Here is a 21,042-nt window from a genome sequence, read left to right on the forward strand (position 1 = left end):
CCTGATAAAATTTTAAAACTTAGTTTACCATGGTTTTGCCGGAATTACTGTAGGAATCCGTACTGGTCCTCATTTGCAGTTTTTTTTTTTGTTTTTTAGGCAGAAAATTGGACTGATCTTTTGATGGCCTTCTACTCCGAAATAGCTCTTGAACCATTCATAAAAAATGATCCTTAGGATGTTTGAAATGAATCTGGAAAGTTTCAGATCATTTGGAGTTTGTTTGATTAGGCTGCCGCCCCTCCTTCCTTGTTTAACTCGCTTTCCCTAGCTAGAGTAGGAAAATGTGTTAAAGTTGACTTTTTATTTCCATGATTCTCCATCATTTCCTAGCATGATAAAAAAAACATAATAAATATTTATATAAATAAACAGAAAGTTTAAGCAAAAGTATAAGATTAGATAAATAATGGAATTGGATTAATCAACATTAAATTGGACTTAGAATAAGTAATTTCCATGTTTTAGGGCAACGAATATATATATGAATTATGATCCAACAGGCTACAGCCCAAGTAGCACTTGTAGTAGCTCAATCCTTACATCCACCTTGAGTACCGCATTAATACAATAAAACATGGTTAAAATTAAGACGACATTGTTATTAAACCAAAAAGAAGACCAGACATATATAGGAAGGATAATTAGAGAGACCATAACATAAATTATTGAGAGATGATTTAAACTCAGATACATTGGCCATCATGGTTTCAAACCAGCATGAATTAAACTGTGAAGCCTACATGATTTGATGATCTCTACCAGAGCTTTCAAGTCTTGAGTTGAACTCCCATTGGATCCAACAGCCTCTTGGGCAAGTTGTTTAAGGACTCCAACTCTGTGTCTCATTCCTTTTCCGTGCTCAAGCGATAGAGCTTGTTCCAGTACCTTGATTGCTCCAGATTTAGTAAAAACGCCACCCTCTCTCATACCGATCTTCCATACAACTTCTACGCTCCGCATATCAAGTGGTTGATCAGCAAAATGAGGCCTCCCAATCATAGGCACACCACAAGTTACACTCTCCAAAACTGATTTCCAATCGCCATATGTAACAAACACCCCTACCGACGGATGATTTAGGATCTGCACTTGCTTCACCCAGGGAACAACTTTTCCAGTAAATGTTCTTTCGATAAATCCTTTGGGAAAGTTCTCAAGGTTTCCCCTAAATGACCAAAGAAATGGGAACCCCCTTCCTCTAAAGCCTCTCCCAAAGCTGATGTATGCTACTGATGGAGGCTTGCGGTTGTCCAGCCACAGTAACATACATCCTTCTCTTCCTCGCCATCATCTGATTGTGTTGATGGTACTGGCCAGACTAAATTTAGTGGTCCAACAAGCAGCAACTTCTGGAGTCTTTTCTTCAACTCCTCGACAACTTTCAAGTCTATTGTTTCAAAAGAGTTGACAGCAACCGCAGTTGCTTATGGCAGCTTCTATCCCATTTTATGCAACATATTTGCAAGTGGCGACTTTATGTTTCCAAATACAACTTCCTTTGGGAAGTCGGATGCTCGGAACTCATTTGAGAATCCTGGAAGGAAGTCCAGGGTCTTGTCTTCTTGCCCTACAAAGGTACGTATAGAGTAATGTTATGCATGGAAGTTACTCTATACAAAATGATCGATGTATTGGACGCAAGATAAAAAAAACAATACCAGTCTCTAGATGAACAAGCAGCGGACGTGGTCCACTACATGTAGTTACCCAAGGGACGTTCATTTTCTCAGTAATGTCCCCGAAAACCAGAGAAATGCATCCAAAATCAAGCAGCCGAACTTGTGTCATGTTTCAGCCTCCACTTCTTTGAGTGCCCTGACTGCCCTCTCAAAGCTTTGAGGTGCCTTGTCAAGGAACAACCCAATTTGCTCCAGCGGAGGTCCAGAGGGGGAACATAACCCTCCGGTAAACCATCCCATACATTGTAAGGCTCTACATTATCCAAGCCCTTGTTGTTGGAACCAATGAATTAAAAAGCGCGCCTAAGGCTCAAAAGGCGGAAATCAAGCATGAAATTGATTGGGTTTCGATGGGTAAGCGATGACGCTGTTGAGGCGTCGAACAAGGTGTGAAAGGTGTTGAAAGCGACACCCAAGGCGCCAATGGCGCAGGCGCAACAACAAAAGAGAAACGACGTCGTTTTGAAACGATTGTGGTTTAAAGGTTCTCTAGGTTGCTGCGAGTGTGAGAGCCGAGTTCGATCTGAAGGTAGGAGTTCGAGGCGGGCAGCAAATTCGATCCCTAACCCAGAGTTCGATTTCGATTCGCAGCAGTCAATTTGAAGGTATTGGAGTCTCAATCTGAAGGTATCGATTTCGACACACACACACTCTCTCTCTCTCGATCTGAATCTGATCTCAATCTTTGGAATAGTTAGTGTTGAATATTGTTTTAATCTTGATATTTGTCATATTTCAGTCTTTTGTGAATAAATTAGCTAATTAAGATGTTGGATTCTTTGGTCGATTGCATTGACATGTTGGCTCTTCATTTTACAGATGTTCCTGTTGCAGTCCAGGTCGAGAGTCTTCACTGTTTTTCCTATCTGTGTCTTCAATCAGAACTTTGATTGCCACTTCAATTTCTCGCCGAATTTCCATCTCTTCTTGTTCCATTGGCTACTTGTAACCAGGTACTTGGTCTTTTGCCTTTTCTTTAGTTAACTAGTTGAAGTTGTATGTACTTGTAGCGGAACTTTTCTTCTGTCAAGTGTATCATTTGTGTTTTGTTTATGATATAAGTGGATGCAATTTCTTATTGGTAGGGATTTATTCTTGAATTGCTAGCTGAAATTTGAGTTCTTTTATACTAGCCCCTTGGGAGTGCTTATCATTTGGCCTTTTCTATTTTGTTAAGATCAGCTATCCAACATATCAGCTCAGTGTTGCAGAATTTCTGGCCCAATTCTTGAAATTTTTTTAACAAGGCATGCATCAATATAAAAACAGAGTAAATTCATACTTGAGCAATAGGTAAAGCCAAATCTTTGGAACTGCCAAAGCCATGAATGATGATGATCTTGTGTTTTGCCTCTTCTTTAGGCACTCCAAACTCCCTGTAGGCCAAATATCTACCATCACTGAGTTTCACTCTAGGTGAAGTGACAGGAGGACCACCAGGTGAACCTCATATTTTAGGAGGGGGAGGCTTTAGTGCCTGATATGCCCACCCAAGAAAACCCACTGTCAAAGCTAGTACTAGTGGGGCATCAACCATAGAAACTATAAAGTATCAACAGATTTTCTCTAACCATATGTCCATAGGAAATTTTATTTTCGAGGAAACCAGAACTTTCAGTTAACCGAAACCATTGATTACAGCAGAGTTAATGAAAATGAGCATTCATACGTTGATTTATGTTGAATCTAGCCAATATGAATGAAAAAGGGTGACTGAGGAACAACATGTTACCATCCTGCATGCCTTTTCTAGTTTGTTAAGATCAGCTTTAATACTAGTCTATCATGTCATTTGGCCAAATGCTTATCATTCTTTTATAATAATAATGTGGTATATATAAGAGTAATAATTACATCAATATAGGTCTTTTATACGTAAGGCTTACGCCTTACGCCTCAAGGCGAACGCCTTCTTGAGGCTCACTGAAAAAAGCCTCAGCCTACGCCTCAGCGTTTTAAAACATTGGTTGGAACCCTAGAAGAGGGAGCTATTTGTTATAGAAGTGCTGAAGAAGGTGAACTCAATGTCAGGGGCCACGGCCGAAATGGTACGTGCAAAACTACAAATCGGAGAAGAGAGCTGGGATGGGAGGCAAATGGAAAATTTAAAACGGCCACAAGGGCTTGGGGATTAGAACTAGCAAGTTTATGGCTCATTGTGCAAACTTTCAGCCTTTCAAGTAAAAATGAACTAAAATGAAGCGGATCGACTAATACTTTGTGGAAGGGAAGACTGAAAGAAAGCAATAGCCAGTTTTTGGTTGCAATACAAGACAGAACATATATATATATAGATTATAAAGAGAGGACGTACATGATTAACAAAGTACAATTTTCTTTTTGAATAGAGATTGACAAAGTACACAAGAGTAGCTGAAAATTATGACATTAAATGACCTGACCCCAGCTCATGAGGAATAGTAGTTTGATTTTTAGAAAAGGAGTGAGAGAACCTAAACATGCAGCTGATCTATCAATCAAGTTAAAACGAGGTTGTGATCACTGACTAAAATATAGCGTGCAGTAGAAATAACAAGATTCAAATTCAAACAACAACAAAATGTGCTTATTCAAAGCGATTGCTCAGAAGCTATTGCGGAAATTCAGTGTGATGATCATAGTTTGTTGGCAAATGGTGGTCTCATTGATGATATCAAGCAAGTCTGGCACCAACTTGAAGGAATTCAGCTAATGCATACTCCCCGAAGCTGCAATGGAGTTGCACATCGGCTTGCTGCAATTGGTTTTGATTTGGAGCATGCTTCTGTATGGCTGCATCATGCGGCAGAGTTATTACGTGATGTTCTACACTATGATTGTACAAGGCTCAATTGAGCAGCTTAATTAATGAAATACCTCTTTGCTTCAAAAAAAAAAAAAGATTCAAATTCAAAGAAAAATGGATAGAAATATTAAAAAAAGCGAAAAAATATAAATGCGATGAGTCACTTTTTTTTTTTTTTTTTTGAAGGGGTTTGGAACCCAGCCTTACGGGGAGGCTCAGCCCCACGCCCGAATATTATTGATAACAGAAGGATGATTGTACACCGAGGGGGACATATAACCCTCACCTCGAGTACTAGTACAAGAATCCTCATAGAGTACATCCTGAATAATAACAGGTGCCTCTTCTAACCAATACTCGCGATGAGTCACTTTTATATACTCGATGAATTTTTTACTTAATTCACTACTAGAAAAACCACATATAAGGACACCATATAAGGACACTTTTTTTTCATTGAGTCCTAATAAGCTTATGAGGACGAGTTAAAAAAACAGGAGCAATAGTTTGCTCGCCCGCCTAATTTTTTTTTGTCAAAATTTGAACTTCCCACCTTTTTTTTCCAACACATATTCGCACTTTGGCCTCTATTTTTCAGTTGACCCCTCGCTCTCTCTGTTCTCATCGAACACATTGGAGCTCTGATTCTTCAGCTCTGAGCGAAACAGATCTTACCACAGATGGGTAACTCTCTCTTCTTCCAGATCTGTCTATACCCTTTTCTTTTTGCCTTATCTATATGGTCTATGCATATCATAATCTGACGGTGGCTTTCTCCTATATGCTCTTCCTGTTGTCTCTCCATAAACCTCCAACCTAGTTGCTGTCCCTAGAAGCCTCCGACCCCCTCCACGATGCCATTGAAGTGAACGACGAGTTGTGCGTCGCGGACGCGATTAGGAACCTCTGCCAGATCTTTCCGTTAAGCCCTTCATCAATGGCGGAGTCTCTGGTATGCTCGCTCCCTGCGTCATCCAACCCATCGATACGATCAAGGTGAGTGTTGAAAATCATCAAGATTGTAACTTTTGTGAGATCTGGATTGGACCCATGATTCCAACTCGGGTCTTTGAGCTTAAAGTTGGTTTCTCCGATCAGCTTCCTGGAGCGCTCAGCCATAGTCTACAGGGACAGACCCTCTATTATGTATGGAGACATCGTCTACACTTGGAGACAGACACTTGAACGATGCACCAGACTTGCTTCTTCTCTTGCCCAACTTGGAATTTCTCAAGGCGATGTGGTAAGAAACTGAGAACTTTTAATGTTTTTTTCTCTGTTTGTCGCCATTATTGACTACTTTGCAATTGGATGTTATTGTTTTTTTAAGTTCAGAGTTCGAAAGTGTTGGCTTATCTCTGAATACTATGTATTGTACTCTGAATAGCTCGCTAAGAGATTGGATTAGATTTTTTCTCTCTCTTTTTTTAACTGCACTAATTTTGGAAAATATTTTAACTTGTGAAACATCTAATTAGACATTTACACAGTGATGAAGAGGAGGCTGGTTGTGATTGGCAAGTTGCTGGTTTTATGTCTTCCACATGATTTTTTTTTTTTTTTTTTTGGGTTAAAATCATTCACATAGGATTGGAATTTGAATACCATGATCAAGAACAAACAAAGAGGCGGGGACATGAACCAAAACCCCTCAACCAAAAACAGATGGCATAAAGCCAAATGAGCAAAAAGCCATAAGGCGAATACAAAGTAATAACATGAAACTTGAAATATATAAAGCATGCTTAGATCAAAGGTTCAGTCCTACAGTTTGCGTCCTACTTCGGATAGGATAATGAGCATGCATGCTAATAGCTTGTCAAAAAGCTTAATAGGTTTTTCCTTTGTTTATCTCTTTTCTGTTCCTATTTTGTTTGAGAATGCTACAACTTGTGCACATCCCATCCGTAAATGATCGCTGTTTTAAAGACAAGGGTGGTTGTGATTGGTAGGTTCCTGGTCTTGTTCTTCGCATGTGATTGAACTTTGAAGATCATGATCACTTTTAGTCATGTGCTACTCATTGCTTTAAGCTAATGAATTTGCATCTGCAGCACCATGTTCAGCCTACTTCGAATAGATGCAGCTATAGTATTTGTCTTTTAAAGTTTGTCCTTAAGGAGTGTTTGACTAAATCACTCCCAAAATTCTTACTGATAAATGTTGAGCCCTACAGTTGAACCAAACTTGAATACATTACTAACATTACTGTTTTGGACCTTGTAGAATGCATTTGAGCTCGCCTTCTTCGTTTGGGTTCCAGTAAGTTTTTCTTTCCCATCCTCCAGATTTTCCTTTGGGACATTAATATTAAATCTGGACATTATTAGTTTATAGTGATCAACATGACCGTTGAATCTCAGTTTTCTTTCTTCTTAGCTACGCGATATACAATTTCTTTATGATTTGGGGATTCATTTGAATGTACTAACTGCAGTTAGAACAAAGTTTTCTTTTCAGCCCTAATTCAACTTTCTTTTGCTCAGTGCATTTTTTGGAAATGTCAATTGTATGTTATACAACAATAGAAATCATTAAGTGAAACGTTTAGAAGTAATATGTCCTTTCAAAGACTTTGTCAGTACTTTTTGAAAGTTAAATAAAACAGAGTGATACTGGTAGCTTTTATAGTAACGTTTACTGGTAGCTTTTAGAACTTTCTACCCTATGATAACAAACCTAATCTGAAGAACCTTTTCATTTTATTCAGTTTAGGTATGTAAAGATGGTGTGGCTGTGATTAGGGTTATCAATAAATGATTGTCAGTGGGTATGATGGTGTAGAATTTTAATTGAATTATATGTGTGAATGCAGAGCTGGCAGCTAAGAATCCGAAAAGAGGAATAAAATGGTTCTTAGAGCAAGCTGCTGCTGAGAAGGTTAATGAGAGAAAATATAAATGTGATCATGCCAGGTCAAAGAGGTTGAAAACAAGTGAGTATGGATTTTATGTTTTGTTAACTATTGGCATCTATAGATAATGAGGACAGATAATTGATTGTGTGGAAGTATGAAGAGCAGCAATATCTTGATGCCTCTTCTAGGGTACAGACTATGGTCTCGCATAAGCAACCACTCTCTCTAAGGTGATTATCTGACTTGAGGATTCTTGTGTTCTTGTGTTTATGAGGGTATGCTTTATTTATTTATTTATTTTTTGGGTCGGAAAGATGATGGTGTTTCAATTTTTCAGGTTGCATTTAGGACTAAGGTCTTCCGTCTTCCACCCATATACCAACAGCAATGGAAGCATTTGTCTTGATATCCTCAAAGAGCAATGGAATCCAGCCCTTACTATCTCTAAGGTTCGGCTTTGTTATCTTGCAGGAACAATAATTGGACCCCTGTTAATTTCTAAGTTGAGATAAATCAAATTTTGCATTGCAGCTTTAGTTTCTCTTTGTCACTGTCCAATTTGCTGGTTTCTAGGTTCAATTTCAGCGCTTTTGTGTAAGCAAATGCGAAATTTGAGTCTTTCTTGTTTTTTGGTAGATGGGATTCTGTGGTTGTATATAATTGACTTTTGTGATTGTTGTGTGGTTTGTTTGGCATTGGTGGTGGCAGAGGAGGAGGTTGGAAGGTGAAAGATGAGGGAGAGAGATCAAGAGGTTGCAGCAATGGAAGGGGCTGTCGTGTGGTGGTGGCGGCTCTGGCAAAGATAGAGTTGATGCACTCAGTATATTATTGTAAGCACTATTACGTTCTCATGTTCCTTCCTTTGTTTTGTATTTTTTGTATTTTTTTAATTATGAATTGAAGTATTGGATGTGTGTGGAACAGTATGGAGTCTAATATTGATGCACCCAGTTTTGCATGTTTCTGTGAAGTGGTTTTCGTTGTAACGTTTAGCTTCTTGTTTATGTATCTCTTCAAGCCACAACCTTGAATTGTAGCAGGTTCTGAAGGTATCAAAGGCTTCAACCAGCTCAGATAGTCATACTCAATAGACCCTCCACATAATTAAACTAGCCCAGATCTCAAGTAAGTTCCAGAAATATTGCCTTCAAAATGCAGTGATGGCTTTCTTTCGCCTTCGAAGTTGGTGGAAAGGGATCATGGAAATGGGGTGAGTTCTGCTTGTATCTATTCTTTTCGTCCAACAGTTTTGCTTATATTGGTCTTTCAGCTGGACGCCTAAAACTGGATCCTTATCTTTTTTTTGCTTTTTATGTTTTGCTTTTGGACTTAATATTCTATATCAGATTGATTGAGAAGATTAAATAGGTATTTGTTTCTGTCTATGTATCTTATGTATTGAGAACTATATATTGTAAATTTTTCATAAATGTGGTAGTGTTTTAGGACAGATAACCCAAATTAAGTACATGATAATCCTTCATAAGTAGTGACTTATAAGATATATAAATTCACCTAGATTCTGGTTTTCTGTGTGAATGGGGAAATTTTAGATGGTATTAGGGATTTTTGGGTCTGAATTGCTTGATTCGGGTTTTGCAGTGCGACAATACTTGCGAGGAGCTAAGGGAGTTTGGGAAAACTGAAGATGATTTGAAGTCACTTCAAAGTATTGGTCAGATGAACCCTGAGCTCTTCCTTAGAGTGGGCATCAAACCACCCAAGGCATGTTTTATATAGTATTACTGACTTCATATTATTAGTGACATGTTCAGTAAATTTTTTATGCACCCTAGTAATGTTATCATGCTAAGAGTCTTCTTCCTTATTTTATTGAAGTGTTCCAGGGTTTTCTTCTCTATGGACCCCCGGGAACAGGGAAGATATTGCTAGCAAAGTAATTGCGAGCAACATAGATGCTAACTTTATAAAATTATTCATGTCTGTGGCTTTTATACTGAGGTTTTACTTTTTATGCAAGAGAGTGCTTATTATTTTTCTTTCTTCATGTACGCTATTTCATATGAGAGCTAACTATACATGTACAATGTATATTTAGCTGCGTGTTTGATTTTGCCCAAGGATTCTTTGCCATTACATTAGATCTGTCTTCTGAGACTAAATCCACTGTCAGTTCTATTATTTACTGCTAGCTTAACTTTGTTTCTCTGTATTGCAGCCCGTACAAAATCTCTTTGAGGATAATGATATAGCTAAACAGCTCTTACAAAGTGTTTTAGTATGTTTCTTTTTCCAATTTCGATTACATTTTCATACTTGAGTGTTAGCCAAGAATATAAGAATGGGTGAAAAGCTCAACCTACATTTTCTCTATCTTTGTGGAGCTAGAAATTGAAGTTGGATAGAAATTGAAGTTCTCTATCAAGATAGCAGGCCTAGCTTGCTGGATATCTACTTGTGCTCTAATTATATTATTAAACACTTGTTCTGCTTATAGGAGAGCAAAGAGCAGTTGAAACCCATGGTGGCTTTGCTACAGCTTGTTTCTCTATATCGAAAGGTACATGTTTAGAATATAAATCCATCTCTTAAGTCTGAAATTTATGAAACAAGCCCTTGCAGTAATTACTATTTACTTCTTTGTTCCCAATTCTTAGTAAGGAATGACTTGAGGATTCTTGTGTTCTTTGATAATATTATATGGCTGCTAGGTATATAATACATTCTAGCAGTTATCTAAATGTATGTTTTCTGGGTTGTTTGTTTAGGATATTATTTGGCAAGGAGATATCATTGGAGTTAATGCAGTGCTGCAGTTATTCATGGTTGATATCCAATCAGAAGATTAGTATAGTATTCATTAAGTTATTTTTTCTGGTTCATTTTGTAGTCACTTCAGACTTTTTTTTGTATGTATATTAACATATTTGAGTGAGTAATACAATCCTTTTGGTGGTTTTCAGATGCTTTGGATTTTTTTTTTTTTTTTTTTGGATAGTGTTCAACTTTTAAGGACACATATTATGAGTTCTTACAAGCAAAGGATGACACTTTGATTTTGTTTTGAGGACACAAGAAATGTGTCCTTGTAGGGAAAAGAGGACACATTTCTATCAATATGAGAACACGTTTTATTGTCCTCTAATAGATACAAGGACACTTATTTTGCACCTTTGAGGACATGGTTTATGTGTCGTAGTAGGGAAAAGAGGACACATTTTTATTGATGTGAGAACACATTTTATGTGTCCTCTATTGGATACGAGGACACATTACTTTGGTCTTTAAGGACACAATTTAAGTGTCCTCGTAGGGAAAAGAGGACACTGGAAATGTCACGCCCCGGATTTTGAATGATAAATTCAAATCCGAAACCTGAATAATTACAATTACAAAAAACCAAATCTCGAAACTTCGAGTTCATTATCACAATTCACTCTCACAATATATTATAAAGCTCAAATGAGCATAACACACCTCACAACTTACAATTGTTGTAAAACTCTAACAATTGCTCTAACCGCGCGATCACCGTCCTGGTTCTCCTGTCCTGTAGGATTACCCGCTACACAATTTGAATAGTGTACCGGGAGTTGCAACAACACAAAACCCGGTAAGCTTTTTACAGCCAGTATGAGTAAACAAGAAAGAACTGTTGATTTATTAGATTTCAAGACTACCACAAACCCACGTTACTTTCTCACTCTCATATATATATATATATAGACACTTATGAGTTACTCTCAATTTAGCTCATAAGATCACTCACTCTCATATATATATGTAGACACTTATGAGTTACTCTCAATTTAGCTCATAAGATCACTCACTCTCATATATATATATATACACTTATGAGTTACTCTCAAATTCGCTCATAAGATTTCCCAACATTTGGTAGACAGACTCATATATATATATAGACCCTTATGAGTTACTCTCAATTTCCCTCATAAGGTTACCATATATATATTGACACTTATGAGTTACTCTCAATTTCACTCATAAGGTCACTCCACATTTGGCAGACAGACTAGAGCTCTAACTGAACGTAACCACTCGTCCGGCCACAGACGTGATTACGATTTAATACTATTAATAACCACCAGCCCGGTACGAGAGCGTGATTCACTAATAGATGCCATGGTCACCTCGTGACCTAGTGATCTCCACAGATCACAACAATTTATTGTTCCTCAACAATAAAACTCAACACCTCTCACAATATATTGTTTCTCAACAATAAACTCAATACCTCTCACAATATATTGTTTCTCAACAATAAACTCAACACAACTCCAACAATACATATTATTTCACGTAATAATATATATACAGACATTCACACAGGAATGTCTAATACACCAACAATAGTTCATATGATTGCAAAATAAAGCAATTAAATATATTGGGTTCGTAATATGAACCACGTGAGGTTTACTCACCTCTAATCCAGCTGCGTCTTCTTAACAGCTCCATTAACAATCTCACGAATCGTCCGCCAAATAAATCCATCGATCACCTAATCCAATAATGATCTTAACTTAGCCAACAACTCAAAAGCACACATATACGGAAACCCACGGTCGGATTCTAATTTTAATGATGATCCAACGGTCAGATCGAAATTATACGATGATCCAACGGTCGGATCTGAATTTAATGAGGATCCAACGGTCGGATCCTCACGGATCGCCTTTAGGATCATCCTCCAAAATTATCACGAAGACTCCGATCTTCTTGAATCACTCTAACAAACATCTCCATAAAATTATATGAAAATCCGACGGTCAGATTCTCACGAATCGCCTTCCGAATCACTATTTCTCAATTATACGAAGATCCAACGGTCGGATCTTCGCCCGTGACCTCACAAAGTCACCGGGACAGTCATACGATCAACATATCCAAAATTGAAGCAAAACCGATGGTCAGATCTTCACAGATCGTAAACCGAAGATAAACGTAAAAACGTTAAATAGTAACGTCAAAACGAAAATCCACTATTTATCAACTTTTTCTAACATGACCATGTTATATATCAAAACGCTCGTATGGATGCATAGATCATCGCCTAGATAATGAAAACTCGAAATATGGTCTGATGCGCCGCCACAAGCGGTGGTCAGTGGGCGGTCAACGCGGCGGTCAACGCCGGTCAACCACCTCAGATGGCAAAGTGACCAACTACAAACTGGTTCAAAATGAAAGGGTGGTCGACTTCCATACCTGGAGCTAAGCCTGGTTCGGCCTAGATTGTCCTAGATCAAGCGTTGAAGTTGGATTAATCCTGTGCGTCCGATCAGATTTCAGATTAAATCAGGGACGTCGAAAAAGTCAAACCATGATCTAGCGTTCTATACACAAAATCGTGATGAAAGGCTTACATGGGGATGATCAGCATGAGGAGGAGATCACGAAAATGGGGACGATCGGCCCATGCAACGCCGGAAAAGTTGTTTTCCGGTCGGGTCGGGTTCACATGGCTGGGCGTCTTCGATCTCCATCTGGGGGCAGCGGCGGGGCAAGGCGACACCGGAGGGAGGCCGGGCTTGGAGCGGCGATCACCATGGTGTCCGGGTCGTGGCCGGAGGACGCCGGAGGAGGAAGGAAAATCCGGGTCGGGTCGGCTAAGACCCGTTGGGTCTGACGGTCGAAAGAAGAGAGAGAACGGAGAGAGCTGGGGGACTGTTCAGCAAAAATGAAAATGTTTCGTCCTTAAATGAAAAATCAGATATTTTTCCTATTTATAGAAAATTCCCAATTTTCAAATATTCATAACTTAATCATACGAACTCCGAATATTGCGTTCTACATGTCCACGAACTCGTATCGACGAGCTCTACAACTTTCATGAAGGAAGTTTTCCCAAATTTTGAACGTATAAAAAGTCAACTTTGTTGACCCCCTAAAAACGTTCGTTTTCGAAAATAAAACCGTTCGAACTAATTCCACAACTTCTCCAAGCTTCGTACTCGCTCCTACTATCGTGAAATCATTTCTAAAAATCCACGGAATTTAATTTGGATTTTCCGGGGTATTACAGGAAAAGTGTCATTGTATGTGACTTATAATGACTCCTGGATAGAGGACACGTTTTTTGCGTGTCCTTAAATGTAATAGAGGACTCATTTCCAATGTCCTTAAATCATGTTTTTCTAGTAGTGATTTTGTTTAATTTCTCTTAAGTTTAAATATATTGATGAAGAATAATGAGTAAAATAACAATTGAGGCATAGAATTCAATAGGTGAACGTAATTGTCAACAATTGAGGCATAGAATTCAATAGGTGAACGTAATTGTCAACCCAAGAAAATATCATAAAGATGTGACATTTTATATTGGCACTGTAAAATAATTATGAGGATATTGTCGATATTTAAGACCCCGACTGGTGGTTCTCCACTCCTGACTCCTCCATATCCCACCATTTAAGTTCCGGCTATTTTTGTGCCAGCAGCTAGCTACTGTTTTGCAAGAAAGTTGTTGTCTAGATGCCTCGTTGTGAGCTTCCCTGCCTTTAGGCTTACGGCTTACCAACCAAAATCACTAGTCAACATTGTCGATTCAAAAATAATAGAAACATTTTTCTTCAAAATAATAAATAATAGAAACATTATGTAATATATACTTATTATATAGAATAAATAGACAACTAGTCTATTGACCTCCCACTTATAAAGAGGAGACTATGCCACTACACCAACAACTAATCTTTGACAAATCTCTCTCTTCTCTTCAATCTCTTTTCCCCCCATAGACTATCATGTTTCTCTCCATTACTTAAATCAATTAATATATAATATTTTGGAGTTTTAGTACCAACACAGATCCAACCCCTTCCTAAGAAAATTTTTAAATTATTTTATTTATTGCATTGTTATTCATATGCTATGCACCACATGAACGTGAACTTTCATTTCAAAAGAACCGCGATACTAATCCTTTGTTGCTCAACAAAATCAGGAAATTATAGTAGAAACAACCCAAATCAAAAATCTTTGACACAAAAACAACGGAAATCCTAGACCATAATTTTTTTTTATTATTATTAAAAAGGAAACCCTAGACCATAATTAGGATAATCGTAAATATATGATTCGAATGTATTCTTAAATTGTGTTGAGGAAGTCTTTGTCGTTGGAATTGTAGTAAACCTTTTCATTTGTTGAAGAGAATAGGAAGAACAACGAAGTGAGAAAAGCTTTGAGGGAGCCTATTGTGAGTGGGAAGAATGAGAAAATATGGAACTGTGGAAATTTAAGCAAAATTTAATAAGGATAATTGCGACTTTTTATCCTTCTAAATGGTTATTTTCAACATTTTAGAAGAAAAAAAAGGTTATAAATCAATTTCAATACTCAAAGAAGGTCATTTTTCAAAATTTCTCTACTGCAACAAATACTTTAATTTTAATCGAAACCGATTATAAACAAAGTAGTCATGAAAATCAGACGTAACATTTAGAGCACTCACGGCTTCGGCAATGTCCAAAATGTTGATCCCATTTTCAAAAGCGTAGCTGAGAATTTCGTGAGCTTCTTTCTCTGTGTTTTGCTCATCGAACATCATTATCTTAGCTTTCTAGATAAGAAGCTTGAAGGTTTGGGAGTTTGTTGTTTTGGTTTCAAAGTGAAGATGAATGTATAAAAACTTTAGGTGCTTTTCCTTAGCAGCTTTTTATTTTTATTTATTTTTTATTTTATTTTTACAGAACTACTCAGGTAAGGGACAGTTTTTGAGAGACTGTAAGGAATAAGTGAATCTGACGACTGTAAATAAATGTATAGTTTTATGTTTTTGTAATTTCAGGCTTTAAATTTAATACATGTGGCTCAGATCCATTTGTCTCTCACAATTCCTTAAAACTGTCTCTTATATGAGCATGCCTGTTTGTTTAAATACATACATTATTAAATGAATTGTTGTGAATGTTTGATGCATGTATTGGTTAATTACACATATATGGTCGAAAATTTTCAGTGTCAAAGTAGATTATACCATACGTCCTTATTGTAAAATTCAAACTACTATTTCCTCAAAATAATCAAGATCAATATCTTGATGTTCATCTAGGCATCAGATCATGTCTACGTAATCGATTTGTTTTGCAAAGTTCCCATGCATCTACATCAAGAATTCAAGATCATTAGCTATATATCTCTCAAGTTTTGCAGTTTACAGCATTTGTTTTTTACATCAACATCTTCTATTTCATTCCATCATATCTGGCATTTTGTTCGTATACGCGACATGAATCGCATGGCTCCATTATTGAATCCCATACTGAGAATTAGGTTGCCTTTATTTCATTCCAGAACTCTTCTTCATTGTAACCACACAATATACTTTATTTTACTGTAACCACACATAGCATTTATGTAACCTGGGGTCCAACTGTTTAAATAGAGAGAACAAAAGACTTTTATGTTCATTCAGTCCTATATATATGTTCTCTCTCAGTCTTCCCTTCCTCAAAGTTCATAGCCGATCCTCATTTCACTTCTTACCTTGAAATTTTTCATAATGAGCCACAAAGTTGCTAGTACTAGTCCTCGAAATGTTGCAGTCTTAGTTTTTCCATTCACCTCCCATCCCACCGCTCTTCTTCGATTTGTACGTTCCCTTTCAACTGTTGCCTCGGATATGCAGTTCACCTTCTTCAACATTTCTAGATCAAATAGCTCCCTCTTCTCAGGTTCCGGCAACAAGGGCTGTGATAATATAAAGCCTTACAACGTATGGGATGGCTTACCAGATGGCTACATACCTCTCTCCAGAAATCCACAACGGGAGCACGTTGAGTTGTTTATTGACAATGCACCTCGGATCTTCGAGAGGGCAATCAAAGAGGTGGAGGCTGAAACAGGACACAAGTTTGGCTGCTTGATTTCGGATGCATTATTCTGGTTTGCTGCAGACATAGCCGAGAAAATGCACGTCCCTTGGGTGACCTCATGGATTGGTGATATACGCTCACTTTTTGTTCATATCGAGACTGATATAATTAGAGATAAAGTGGGAGCTCCTAGTAAGGATGTATTGTGTTTTTTTTTTTTTCCCTTTTACATCAATAAATATGTAGAACAATTTTCACTCATGTGTTTTTCTATTCTGTACGTACATAGGACAAGAAAACAAAACCCTGGAGTTCCTTCCGGGATTCTCCGATGAGTTTCGAGCATCTGACTTACCCAAGGAGATTGTATTTGGAGAAATAGAATCGCCATTTGCAAGAATGTTGCATAAAATGGGACAGAAGCTGCCACAAGCAGCTGCGGTTGTCGTCAACTCTTTTGAAACAATGGACTTGAAAGTTACTGAGGAACTGAAGAAAAGACTCCAAAAGTTGATCCTTGTTGGTCCACTACATCTTGTCCGGCCACTACAATCAGTAGTATCAGATGATGAGGATCAGGAGCAGGAGGAGGATGTATGCTTACAATGGCTGGACGACCACGAGCCTGCGTCGGTAGCATACATCAGCTTTGGAAGTCTGGGGGCACTACCCCCCATGGAGGTAGCAGCATTAGCTGAAGCTTTAGAGGAAGGTGGATTCCCCTTTCTTTGGTCATTTAGGGGAAACCTGGAAGACTTTCCACAAGAATTTATCGAAAGAACAAATAAGCTATCGATAGGAAAAATAGTTTCGTGGGTGAATCAAGAGCAAATCCTAAATCATACCTCGATAGGAGTGCACGTAACACATAGTGGTTGGAACTCGATTTTGGAGAGTGTAAGTTGTTGTGTTCCTATGATTGGGAGGCCTGGTTTTGCTGATCAACACATAAATATGCGGAGCGTAGAAGTGGTATGGAAAATTGGTGTGAGAATTGAGGGAGGCGTTTTCACTAAAACTGGAGCAGTCAAGGCACTGGAACAAGTCTTATCGCTTGAACAAGGAAAAGAGATGAGACAGAGAATTGGAGTCCTTAAACAGCTTGCTCAAGAGGCTGTAGGACCCAATGGGAGGTCAGCTCAAAACTTGAAAGCTTTGGTAGAGATCATCAAAGCTTGATGACCAAGTGAACTAAGTTTAATTCTCATTGATCTGTATCCCTCCTATGTATGTCTTGGTCTTCAGGTGGGTGAAAGATTAACAAGAATATCATGACATAGCTGGTTCATGACCTAAAATCATAAGAACGGTGAATTAGGTATTCTTAATTTTCGTTTTAGATGATTTCTTTTGTTTTGGCATTGGTTGTGGTGCTTCCTTGTCTATTGGCGTTTTACTTGTTTTTGTGAAGGATGCGATGTTGTTTCTGGTAAGAGTATGTCCTCCCCTCATGCTTGAATCTTTTTTCATTTTAATAAAATTTTACCTCGCTTTGTTGAGGTTTGATATTCAATAAAAAAGAAGTTAATTTCAAGTATTAATTAGTAAGGGGTAGACCATTAGTATATAATCTTATTAACCATGTTGTATTCCATCGATGATTTACTCGCTAAGTTCTATTGACCCCTCATAACTACTCAGTCTTGTAATAATTTTTAGGATAACAACGATTTTCACAAAAAAGGTTTAGGATAACTACTTAGTCTTGATTTTATTTTTATCTTTTGTAGAGGTTTATATACATACAACCTAATGACCGCTCACCTAAGAGATAATTTGTAAGAGACTATGAAGGACAAGTGAATTTGACGGCAGAATACAAATACATAGTTTTAAGTTGTTATAATTTCATCTTTAAATATAATACATGCGGATAAGATGCACTGGTCCCTCATAGGCCCTTAAAGATATCACTTAGGTGAGCAAAACTGCATACAACTTTATACGTACATATAGGAAACTAATACACATAATGAATGCCTAATAATCAACTAATTACTTGCACGGCTAAAGATGCTCTAACGATACCAATTTGGATAAGAGTACTACAAGGATTCACATTTTTGATGGACTTGTAAATCACAGACCACTCATGCACGTCCAAACTAAAGGAACATGTTATTTGAACTAGGCCTCATCAAAAAGCCCGCGGATCAAGTGGGCCGATGGAGGCCCGCCGGCCAGGAGGGCTAAAAGCCCGGCCCGGCCCGTTAAAAAGCCCGCCTCGGTGGGTAGTGGGCCGGCCCGCCAAAGCCAGCAAAAACCCGGCCCGGCCCGCCAAAAGCCCGCTAGGCCCGGCCCGTAAAAGCCCGTAAACTATTATATATGTGTGTTATATACTTATATATATGTAATTATATATATATATATATATATATATTTATAAACACACATATCTATATAAGTATATATATTTATAAACGCATGACACACACACATATATATATATGTGTGTGTCATGTGTTTATATATATATATATATATATATATATATATATGTGTGTGTGTGTGTGTGTGTGTGTGTGTGTGTCATGTGTTTATATATATATATATGTGTGTGTCATGTGTTTATATATATATATATATATATATATGTGTGTGTGTGTGTGTGTGTGTGTGTCATGTGTGTTTATGTATATGACTATATATGTGTGTGTGTTTATATATGTGTGTGGAAGTTCTCATACTTCTATGTAGAATATGACAATATGTGCATATATATTATAAATATCATGACGACGGTTGACCAATTTGATCGGATTGGAAAATATGGTGAAATTGGCTAAATTTCTTACCACACTCATAATTTATTGTAATAATCTCATCCAACGGTCGGTTTTTCCATTTTCTTTGAATTGATAGGGGTTGCTCTTTGGAGTGTATAATATATAAATATAAGTTTATAAGAGTAACTAAGTTTGACCTAGTTGATCGAATTCGAAACGAGAACCAAATTGGCTAGAATTTTTACAACCACCATAAAACATTACAATCTCTCCATCGAGCGGTTAGTTTCTCTAAATTCATTTTCCACTTCATGGTTGCTTTAGAATGAACCTCAACAATTTAAATGCAATGTACAAATCATACAACTTTAGGAGACAAATTAGTATAGGCCAACGTCTTTGTAATTAAAATTGAAATTTTTATCTTATGTACACGCACATCCATCGATGGAATATTTACAGACGTGATGTGAAAAAATAAGCATGTTTCGCGGTCGTCAAGCCATCGGTCAACCAAGAAGACATACAAGTGACGACGGTTGACCAATTTGATCGGATTCGAAAATATGGTGAAACTGGCTAAATTTTTTACCACACTCATAATTTATTGTAATAATGTCATCCAACGGTCCGTTTTTTCATTTTCTTTTAATTGATAGGGGTTGCTCTTTGGAGTGTATGATATATAGATATAGGTTTATAAGAGTAACTAAATTTGACCTAGTTGATCGAATTTGAAACGAGAATCCAATTAGCTGAATTTTTTACAATCACCATAAAACATTACAATCTCTCAATCGAGCGGTTGATTTCTCTAAATTCATTTTCCACTTCATGGTTACTTTAGAATGAACCTCAATAATTAAAATGCAATATACAAGTCATACAACTTTAGGAGGCAAATTAATATAGGCCAACATCTTTGTAATTAAAATTAAAATTTTTATCTTATGTCCACGCACATCCATCGATGAAATATTTACAGACGTGATGTGAAAAAATAAGCACGTTTCGCGGTCGTCATGCCATGGGTCAACCAAGAAAACATACAAGTGACGACGGTTGACCAATTCGATCGGATTCGAAAATATGGTGAAATTGGCTAAATTTTTTACCACACTCATAATTTATTGTAATAATCTCATCCAACGGTCCATTTTTCCATTTTCTTTGAATTGATAGGGGTTGCTCTTTGGAGTGTATGATATATAGATATAGGTTTATAAGAGTAACTAAATTTGACCTAGTTGATCGAATTCGAAACGAGAATCAAATTAGCTGAATTTTTTACAATCACCATAAAACATTACAATCTCTCAATCGAGCGGTTGATTTCTCTAAATTCATTTTCCACTTCATGGTTGCTTTAGAATGAACTTCAACAATTTAAATGCAATATACAAGTCATACGACTTTAGGAGGCAAATTGATATAGGCCAACATCTTTGTAATTAAAATTGAATTTTTTATCTTATGTCCACACACATCCATCGATGGAATATTTACAGACATGATGTGAAAAAATAAGCACGTTTCGCGGTCGTCATGCCATCGGTCAACCAAGAAAACATACAAGTGACGACGGTTGACCAATTCGATCGGATTCGAAAATATGTTGAAATTGGCTAAATTTTTTACCACACTCATAATTTATTATAATAATCTCATCCAACGGTCGGTTTTCCCATTTTATTTAAGTTGATAGAGGTTTCTCTTTGGAGTGTATGATATTTAAATATAAGTTTATAAAAAATATTATCTTTAAAGATTTATTTGTAAATAAAGCCCGCAAGGCCCACCCCGAAAAAGCTCGCAAGGCTTAACCCGGCCCGGCCCGAAAAAGCCCGCGAGGCCCGCATTAAATGGATTGGCTTGGATCCTTCAATTTACAATAAAGCCCGGCCCGACCCGCTACTATTTAAAAAAGGAGTAAGGCCCGGTCCAAGCCCGCTACCAATGGGCCGGGTCGGGCCCGACCCGGCCCGTTGATGACCCCTAATGGCCCGACCCGGCCCGTTGATGACCCCTAATTTGAACCTCCTATTCCGATCCATGCGCGTCATATAACCGGAGGAGCCGAGTAGGTACATTCATTATAGAAAAATGCTGGTGACTAAGCGCGGAGGAATAGTGGTTGCAATACTTAATCCTAAGCGACATGTTGTGCAGAGGCTGACAAAAAAGTGGGTCG

At 37.6% G+C, this 21,042-nt stretch overlaps 2 protein-coding genes and 1 pseudogene across 5 annotated transcripts; 2 read left to right on the forward strand and 1 right to left on the reverse strand.

Annotated features, from left to right (window-relative positions):
• Positions 1–702: 702 nt before the first annotated feature.
• On the reverse strand, positions 703–3,839 carry LOC133711823 (anthocyanidin 3-O-galactosyltransferase F3GT1-like; annotated as a pseudogene).
• Positions 3,840–5,041: 1,202 nt separating this feature from the next.
• LOC133710988 (uncharacterized) lies at positions 5,042–10,247 on the forward strand. Of its 4 annotated transcripts, none has more exons than XR_009846989.1 (10): positions 5,476–5,710; positions 6,694–6,729; positions 7,283–7,402; positions 7,490–7,554; positions 7,662–7,773; positions 8,033–8,154; positions 8,343–8,534; positions 8,927–9,265; positions 9,504–9,845; positions 10,054–10,128. XR_009846989.1 is itself a non-coding variant. In XM_062137148.1 (7 exons), the coding sequence occupies exons 2-7, from the start codon at positions 5,405–5,407 to the stop codon at positions 10,132–10,134; spliced, it is 444 nt and encodes a 147-aa protein (XP_061993132.1). In that variant the 5' UTR covers positions 5,042–5,151; positions 5,288–5,404; the 3' UTR covers positions 10,135–10,247. The 4 variants fall into 4 exon arrangements, 2 of the variants coding, with proteins under 2 accessions (XP_061993132.1, XP_061993131.1); XR_009846990.1 differs by having other exon boundaries at positions 8,365–8,534; XM_062137148.1 differs by lacking the exons at positions 7,283–7,402; positions 7,490–7,554; positions 7,662–7,773; ... (1 more) ...; positions 8,343–8,534; positions 8,927–9,265 and adding exons at positions 5,042–5,151; positions 5,288–5,463 and having other exon boundaries at positions 5,566–5,710; positions 9,504–9,563; positions 9,783–9,845; positions 10,054–10,247.
• Positions 10,248–15,706: 5,459 nt separating this feature from the next.
• LOC133710055 (flavonol 3-O-glucosyltransferase F3GT2-like) lies at positions 15,707–17,659 on the forward strand. Its single transcript, XM_062136030.1, has 2 exons — positions 15,707–16,317; positions 16,415–17,659. Exons 1-2 carry the CDS (start codon positions 15,813–15,815, stop codon positions 17,302–17,304), a joined length of 1,395 nt encoding a protein of 464 aa, XP_061992014.1. The 5' UTR covers positions 15,707–15,812; the 3' UTR covers positions 17,305–17,659.
• Positions 17,660–21,042: the final 3,383 nt, after the last annotated feature.

This window comes from Rosa rugosa, chromosome 5, assembly GCF_958449725.1.
Source record: "Rosa rugosa chromosome 5, drRosRugo1.1, whole genome shotgun sequence".
NCBI lineage: Eukaryota > Viridiplantae > Streptophyta > Magnoliopsida > Rosales > Rosaceae > Rosa > Rosa rugosa.

Coding starts and splice junctions, on each gene's coding strand:
- LOC133710988 (XM_062137148.1), top strand. CDS start 5,405: ATGGCGGAGTCTCTGGTATGCTCGCTCCCTGCGTCATCCAACCCATCG. Junction 5,464..5,565: donor AACCCATCGATACGATCAAG/GTGAGTGTTGAA, acceptor TTCTCCGATCAG/CTTCCTGGAGCGCTCAGCCA. Junction 5,711..6,693: donor GAATTTCTCAAGGCGATGTG/GTAAGAAACTGA, acceptor TGGACCTTGTAG/AATGCATTTGAGCTCGCCTT.
- LOC133710055 (XM_062136030.1), top strand. CDS start 15,813: ATGAGCCACAAAGTTGCTAGTACTAGTCCTCGAAATGTTGCAGTCTTA. Junction 16,318..16,414: donor AGATAAAGTGGGAGCTCCTA/GTAAGGATGTAT, acceptor GTACGTACATAG/GACAAGAAAACAAAACCCTG.